At 44.7% G+C, this 8,390-nt stretch overlaps 1 protein-coding gene across 1 annotated transcript; it reads left to right on the top strand.

The window, feature by feature from the left end:
- Window positions 1-36: 36 nt before the first annotated feature.
- Window positions 37-4,876, top strand: BAMBI (BMP and activin membrane bound inhibitor). The gene is made up of 3 exons (XM_057432734.1): window positions 37-287; window positions 3,321-3,611; window positions 4,071-4,876. The coding sequence occupies exons 1-3, from the start codon at window positions 212-214 to the stop codon at window positions 4,487-4,489; spliced, it is 786 nt and encodes a 261-aa protein (XP_057288717.1). The 5' UTR covers window positions 37-211; the 3' UTR covers window positions 4,490-4,876.
- The last annotated feature ends 3,514 nt before the right edge of the window (window positions 4,877-8,390 follow it).

The raw sequence follows: 8,390 nt of genomic DNA on the forward strand, positions 1-8,390 counted from the left end.
GGGCTCCGCCGCGGCGGAGGAGGGAGGGGAAGGCAGGGAGCCGCGGCTGTCCCTCCTGCACACCGCAGCGGTGGCCGCGCAACGGCTCTGCCCGCGGGCGAGCGGCTCCTCCTCGGTGCTCCAGCGGGGTAGGGGCGGGCGGCGGCTCGACCGTGCCTGCGCTGCGGGCTGTGGCGAGCGGCGCCGCTTCGCGAGGCGGGCGGTCGGGTAAATGGATCGCCATTCCAGCTACATTTTCATCTGGCTACAACTGGAGCTGTGCGCCATGGCCGTCCTGCTCACCAGAGGTGAGGCCGCCATGGGGTGTTTGGCGCCGGAGGGGACCCGGGGGCTACGGGAGCCCGGCGCCTGCGGGGAGCCGCGCCGGGGGAAACGGGACTCCAGAGGAGGCCTGGCGCCAGAAGGGGAGCGGGGCGAGGAGCGGCTACGGGCCCGGGGGAGCCGATCAAGCGGCGGCGGCGGTGTCGTCAGTGCGGAGGGACCGGTGCCGCGGCCGCCCCACGGCGAGGGCGCGGGTCGCGGCGGGGCCTGCGCTGTGTCGGGAGCCCCTCGCGAAGCCGTTGTTGACGGGCGGTGGCGGGGAGCCGCCGGCTCTGCGCCCTCCTGTCCCGTCCAGCCTGGCCGCCCGTGCTGGTCAGTCGGAGAGCGGGGGCTCGCGGTTGTCAAAGCGGGAGCGGAGCCCGGCCGCGGGGAAGCCCTGCCCTGTCACCGCCCGCCGTGGGGCTGGGGCTGGAGCCGGGGTCTGGCCGCCCGGGGAGCGCCTCCGGGCAGAGGCGACCCTCTGGCTGCTTGTAATCCCCGTGCTGCGGGGAGGAGGTTAAGGGACAGGTTAGTGCGGTGATGATGTGCGACGGTATTTATTTATTTTGGAAGGCAGGCTGTAATTAACCCTAAATAACAGCCCTTGCAGCGTGCTGGGGGAGCCGGCTGGCCCCATCAAAGCGGGCAGAACAGGGAGTGACTGAGTGATGTGAAGTCGCAGATACTGAAACTATGTGCCTGATAATGATATAATTAGGGGATCACAGACTTCTGGCTGCTGCTGACTTCAAAAGCTTTAAGAGAAGCCTGCAGTCTCTCCTGTAGCCATCTTGACTAAAAGTAGACATTTTTCTTTAATAGCTACATACAGTAACAAGAAAGAGGAGGGAACAGAAGGGCATTGTTCACTGTTTCAAAATACTAAATACCCTTTCTGGCTTTTTGCATAGCACAGGAAGAAACTATGAATTGACAGAAATACAGTTCTACTACAGTAATACAAAGTCCATTCTGTTTCACCGAGAACGTGGCTTTAATTAAAAAGCAGTTGAATTAACCTGATGACTAGCCTGTCAGATTTTGTTTATAAGATTGTCTTAAGTCAATAAAACGTAGACTTTTAAGCGTGATTGTATAAACACTTAAAATGGAAGTATGTGTGTTGTTTCACTTTCTTCTCGTGCTGTACTGAGACTCAATGAAAGGACTGTCAGCCCTCGTCGTGTTCCCTGTTTGCATCTTATTTTTAACTCATAAAATTAGAAAATGATGAAAAGCTGGAGGTTTTTTGGTTTTTTTTTTGGGGGGGGGGTGTGTGATTTTTTTTTTTTGTTGGTTTTTTTGGTGTGTTTTTTTTCAGAGGCTGGGGGAAGACCTCACATAGAATGCTTAGAAAATGATTGAGTCTTTTTTTCCATAGCATGCTGGATGACAGTGTATGTGAATGCACAAAAAATTAGGTTACTTGGTCTAAAAGCCCAAGGGAATTGAACTGGAGACAGTGAGACACTCCATCATTTGGCTTCTATTAAGTAGAGTTATTAAGGAGCAGCGGGAACTTCAAGGCCTGGAGCCTGCAGTAGCATTTTGGGAAAGTGTTGAGGTAGGCTGGAGAGGGGAAGCTAACTTGGTTGGGATTATTTTAAACGTCTTTTGGAATGCTTTTTAGGTATGGGGTGGTAGGAAGCATCCTGAGAAGCGGTGGCAGCAGGGAAGCCTGTAGACTGATTTTTAAATGCAGACTGTAAAGTAAGACATCCAGCAATTCAGTTGACTCTGAAAGCCTTGGTGCTGCTGTGATTACAAGTACACCAGGCACCTTGGAAGTAGTTTTAAGTTCACTCTTCTAAGGATGGCTCTAAAATCTGGCCTTCTAAACCTTGGATCAGTGGCACATTGAATTGTGTTTGAGTTGCAACTTGCCTAGAAAGAGTAAGTTTTCCCTACAGTGCAGGACATGTATAATTTGTACCAGAGCAGTTTGCAGAGCACAAAATGAAGAGTTTTATGAAGGGAACTTTTTTTATCGTTTCCTTCAGGAATTTTTGAGGTTTCCTGAGAGATTTTTTTTCATAGAGCTGGTAGAGGATTTTCAGTCTGAAGTGTTTCCCCTTTTGACTGCATGTTGGATGGCATGCAAGATTGGGGAGGAATGAGGGGGAGCTTTGAGCCTTGCAATTTCACCCCATCTAGTAACTTTACATTCGGCTTGAGAGACATTGACTATGGTGAGCATAATTATGAACTTGCACTGTTTCAGTTTTAGAATACTGATTAAAAAAGCCTTTTTGTGTGAATAACTACTTTTTTTTTGCTGGAGAAATTACAAATAGTCTCCTAGTTTCATGCAGTAAAAGCCTTCATGACTGGGAGACTTGGATGGTAATGGTTCTAGCTAATAGCTTTATAAGGTGTTAGTTAAACCTTTTAAATTTTGGCACAGTACTGAGAGGTAATAAACAATTCAGCATTTCCGACTTTTTTCTTTTTTTTTCCTTCATTTGTCACACAAATATTTAAACCCAGTATTTTTGTTGTGTATTTACACCCAGTTGAAAATGCATTACCTTTATAAAAATACACTGCTGTTCCTATAGTAATGGTTTAAAACATAGATGTGACTTCCTGTAGGGCTGAAGGGTGTATTGCTTTTAAAATTGGGGTTTGACTTTAAATGCAGTTCGATGCAACTGCTGACAGTGAGTGGAAGTAGTCGTAAAATGGTCTTGTTAGTTATTTACCTTGGAAAAAAAGCCACTATGACCTTCCTCTCCCAGTCCCTTTTTTAGTGAAATAGTCTTGCTTTAATTCAAAAGACTGTGGTACTAGTAATTAAAACAAGTGCCCTAAGGCATTTACAGGGGTTAAGGTTACAGCAGGTAGGCACTGTACAGCTATGAGAAGGAAAGCCATGCTCTCATGGATTTACAGTCTAGAGGAGTATCCCAAAACTGGCACTGAGTTTGATTTTTGTGATGCTTGTGGCTAGTAAGAGTTCCTGGTGAGGTGTCGTTAATGAGCTAAATTCTGACCTTTATTGCACAATTTTTATTTTGTAGGTGAAATCAGATGCTACTGTGATGCTGCACACTGTGTTGCAACTGGCTATATGTGCAAATCTGAGCTTAGTGCCTGCTTCTCCAGACTGCTTGATCCTCAGAATACACATTCCCCACTAACTCATGGCTGCTTGGACTCTATTGCAAGCACAGCTGACATCTGCCAAGCCAAACAAGCACAAAACCACTCTGGCACCACCACCATGTCCACATTGGAATGCTGTCATGAAGATATGTGCAATTACAGAGGACTACATGATGTTTTGTCTCCTTCCAGGAGTGATACTTCAGGTAGGGCAAGGAAGCTTCAGTGAAATCTCTCTTCTGGCTGTTATGCTGGTGGCAGTGAAAACCTTGTATGTCTGCTATTGATTTAGTTGTTGCTGTAAGTAGAGACACCAGAGGGGGGGAGCGGGTGGTTGGATGCTGGGGAGCAGCATTTCAGCTGAATAGCTTTTATTTTTTTTTGCTTGCATTAATGGTAAAGGTCAATGTTGACAACTCGTTATTGATTGCTTCTAAGAAGCAATGGCAGTGGTATTCCTAGTTAAATTGGCTATCAGGATAAGAAATTCCATGTTATAAATAGCCTTAAACTCATCTTTTTTTCTTTTGTAAGAGTATTTTCAGTGGATACTGCAGAGTTTGTAGCTGTTGCTCCTTAAACTTGTCACTGGCATTTAATGGAGTTGCTTATATATAAACTAATTGTGGATTCTGAAATGAGGTTCAACTTTTTTCCCTTTGCAGGACAAGGGAGCAGATATCAACATGACAGCAGCAGGAATCTCATCACCAAGGTGCAGGAATTGACCTCTTCGAAAGAGTTATGGTTCAGGGCAGCAGTAATTGCTGTTCCTATAGCTGGTGGGCTAATCTTGGTGCTCCTTATCATGCTGGCCTTGCGAATGCTCAGGAGTGAAAATAAGAGACTGCAAGATCAACGACAGCAAATGCTCTCCCGTTTGCACTATAGTTTTCATGGACATCATTCAAAAAAAGGGCAGGTGGCAAAACTGGACTTGGAATGCATGGTGCCTGTGACTGGTCATGAGAACTGCTGCATGACCTGTGATAAAATGAGACATTCAGACCTCAGCAATGATAAAATTCTTTCGCTAGTCCACTGGGGAATGTACAGCGGACATGGGAAGCTGGAATTTGTATGACCAATTATTTGTTTTTTAATCTGAGCTAAACTTGCTGTCTAAACTCTTGAAGGCCTTTGGGTTCTGCTGGACAGGAGCACTTTATCTTAAAACAAAAACTTGCATAAATCATCTTTGAGAAAAAAAAGGACCTCTGCAAACAGAATCTTGGATATTTCTTCTGAAGGATTCCAAAAGTTGTCTTATTTGCACAGAGTAAAATACACTCAAATGTATTGTTTGCTTTGAAGTTATGAAAGCAAAAATTAGAAGTTGTAAACACTGTCACCAGGGTTATCTGAACTGTAGGGAGCTGAGAACTGAGTTATTATAATAAACTGTATGCAAGCTCCTATGTTTCCTGACTTAATGTAAAGAATTTTTTAAATATATATATTTTGTCTGAAACTTGCTTGTGATTTTTGTTTTGGAAAACAGTTCCTTTTGGGGTGGTGGTGGGAAACAAATCAAGGTGGTATGCATGGTAATGCTCTGCATAACAATTAGATTCTGAAAAGAGTTTTTTACTCTGTGAGGGGAAATTAAGTGGTTATTCCAGAGCAAAGGTGGCAGCTTTATTTTATACTTCAAGTAGCAGTGAACCCACATCCGCAAGTCTTGGCTATTGCATTTTACTTATAACCTCGGTGAACTCTCCTGTAGTGTTGTGATAACTCTCTCATCCTCTCTGTTAATGAAGAAGCACTTCTCTGTGTGCAAAATGCATCAAAGTGGCTCCTAATTCTTCATAACTTTTTTCCACCCTTCGTTTTAATTCTGTTTTCTGCGGGCTGCTGCTTTTTTTTTTCCATCTTGCTTTTTTTTGGAGCAGGGGAACCCTAAAACTTAAAACCTGTTCTGCTCTGTTTGTGTGTATATATATATATACACATATATATATGGTGTGGTTTTTTTTTTCTAATGATAACCCCTGTGGGCCCAGTGGAAAACATCTACCTTGTTCTTCTATAGCGTAACTCAGTATGACATGCCGCTACTTTTGTGTGGGACTCAAGAATATTTAATCTCTATCTCCTTTATGTTATTCTTGCATAGGCTTTTTTTCCCTGCCAGTATCTGCGCAGTTAGTTGTTTTACTCCTTCAGCTAGCTGGCTTCACTTGATAATATCATTTTTATTTGGTGCCTGGTTGCTAAAAACAAAACCTCTTGATTATCCAGGGAGCTTATTGCATTTATTTTTCTTGCTTTATTAGACTTTGCTGAAGTAATTAAAGTAGACTTGTTTAAAAGGCAGATGCCACATCGTGGTGAAAGAAGAGTTCAAACTGCTGCTGCAGAAGATGGTACTTGGCAAGAGTCTAGTATTCGTCTGTGTTCTAAATAGCTTTAGAAACTGTTTTGTCTCCTGTTTTGTGAAGCTGAGCCCCTACTGCTGTCACCAGTAAAAAGGGGGTGTCACAAATGGGATTACAACATCATTGCAGCAATGCTCTGGTTTCCTGTGCCGCTTTATGATTTGCTGGGATGTAAGCAAGGAGAACCTGCCACTCCAAGTCACAAGTTGCCGTTCCTGAACGCACACATAAACTCTGTGGTAGGCTTGTTGGAGAGAAGCTGGTCACTTGGCTTTGCAAACAGAGGCATGGATACTGCTAACTTACCCCTACAGTTACCACACTCAGCCAGTATCAGTGTTTGAGAGCCTTGGGAAAGCCAAGGTCTCACATGCATATGGTGCACTGTAAAAGTGTGGTTTAGAAGGATTAGTTTCATCTGTGTTCCTCAAGCTGCTGACTCCTATTATCTCATTGAAGTGCCTGGAGAACTGGTTTTAATGCAGAGAACTGTGCTCTCTGATTCCTACCTTTTTCTGCTGCTGAAGTTTTAAGAAATTACGTGGTTGCAACTGCTGTTGGAGTCTGGCCGGTGCTCTTCTGGCTGACCTTTTGAAGCGCTGTTTTCCTATACGTGCTCTGCCCTTCCTTTGCACTGATCTGAAAGTCTAGGGTAGGTTTTAGCTCTGCCAAGTGTATTATATTTGGGAATGACTGGCTGGGGAGATGGTGCTGAAAGGGATAAACCTGAAATACTGTCTGTCAGCTGTAGCTCATCATAGTTACGATGACTAGACAAGTTAGAAGATCTGATGGCTAAACCTTTCAAGTGCTGTCTCCAGAAATCTGAGGGAGCATGTTGTATAGTCATTTAAGCATCCTATGACCTTCACCACTCCTTTGCTGTTGATTTGAATGCATAAGGCCCTATTTATGCTTGCCATTAAAAGGCCAGTAAGAATGGGATGCTCTAATTGGCCCCTTGCTGTGGAGATCTTTTAAAGAAGAAAAGAGATTGTTTGCCTTCCCCTGCAGTTCTGGGAGCAGGGCCACCCGAGTTGCTGGGGACAGCACCCGAATTAGTTGTTGCTGGGGTTGCTCTGCAGTATGTATGGTTTAGGTGTGGTAGCTGATACGGCCTAGAAGTTTCTGGGCTGCCAGTTTTCTAAGGATGAAATCTGGATTTCCAATTTATTTTAAAACTCATATTAAGGAAAGTATGTTGTGAGTTCTGGTGTCTGTCTGGCAGCAGCCATGTGAGCTATGGAATGAGCCCCAAATCTTTTCACTAAAACTACTAATTGTAGAATCCAAGGAGTGTCAGAGTGAGCAGTAGCCATCTGCATAGCTAAATTTCTGTTGTGGCTGCTTATATTGCCTGCTGAGCTTAGCAATACCAGCTTTCCCTTACACTTTTTAGGAAGTTTGTATTCCTGTGACAAGGGGGGACCTTAGTGATGATCCATGGGTCTCCCAGCTGCTGGGTGCTGAACCTGTGTGGAACAAGGCAGCCCTAGACACCCACTGCATGCAACCCAGTGAAGCAGGGAGCCAATGTTAAAAGCTGAAGGGCCTGGGCAGAGGCTGGAGGCCAAAGAGGTGAGACAGTTAAGTGATGGCTATCCTTTTAAAATGCATTTGATTTAGGATTTGTCACTGTGCTATGCACTCTCAGATTTCCCCTGCAGACAATAGCAAACACTCCTTTTTTTGAAACCTCTGCAAGCCCTGAAGCATAAGAAGGACAACCCTCTCTATTTCTAACTGAAACAGTCTCTTGGATTGGAATAAATAAAATCAAACATCCAAGATGTAATTTAGTGTTTCCCGTGCTTCTCTTTCCTTGATTCTTTCCTCAAAACAGTAATGGTTGTGGTTTTCATATGTCTCTGCTTTTCCCTGCTTTGAGAGCCGCTGGGTTGGTATGTCTCCTCTTAACTCCTGCTGAACTGATTCTATTAAAACCCCCTTACTCCACAGGGGGCTTGACCTTTTTCTGAAATACCAAATGCGTCTGCTTTGGAAATCACAAACTTCTCCTCCTCTAAAGAGCTTGTAAATCTGGTTTCAATATTGGGTGATTACAGGCTGTGTAGAGAGCTTGAAAGTAAGCAGCCACTTCTGGTAGCAGAGTGCTGGAGCTGGGCTGCCTGCGATGAGCTGCAACTCTCATTTTTCACCCCAGTGTCTGTCTAGCATAAAGCCACTGATGTCAGCAGATTCACCCTGGATTAGCAGTTGGTGGACAGACAGATGGATGGTTTACCTTCTCTTATCAGCTCCCTGGCATCCAGTTTGTGTTGTACAGCCACTTGCTGTGTTGTAAATTCAGCAATCTCACTGCAGGATGCTGCCCTGAAGAGCAAATACCCAGAAAAGACTGGGGAGAGAGAGCAAGGTTTTTCGTTAGGTTTAATGGAAGTGTTGGCGCCTTCGCTTGCTGCTATTGTGGCCACTACAACAAGGTATGAACAGCGAAAATACATTGCCAGGCTGCTTGTGTGATATGGGATGTATCTGTTAGCTACAGGTCAGTGGGGTTCCAGAGTGAATAAATGAAAGCAGAATTTGGCCTTCCCTTTAAAAAAAGAGGGAGATAAGAAGATTATTTCCCAAGCAAAAGAA

Source organism: Pezoporus wallicus, unplaced genomic scaffold, assembly GCF_028554395.1.
Source record: "Pezoporus wallicus isolate ANWC-B61680 ecotype Strahan unplaced genomic scaffold, APGP_CSIRO_Pwel_v1 scaffold_2584, whole genome shotgun sequence".
NCBI classification, from domain to species: domain Eukaryota; kingdom Metazoa; phylum Chordata; class Aves; order Psittaciformes; family Psittacidae; genus Pezoporus; species Pezoporus wallicus.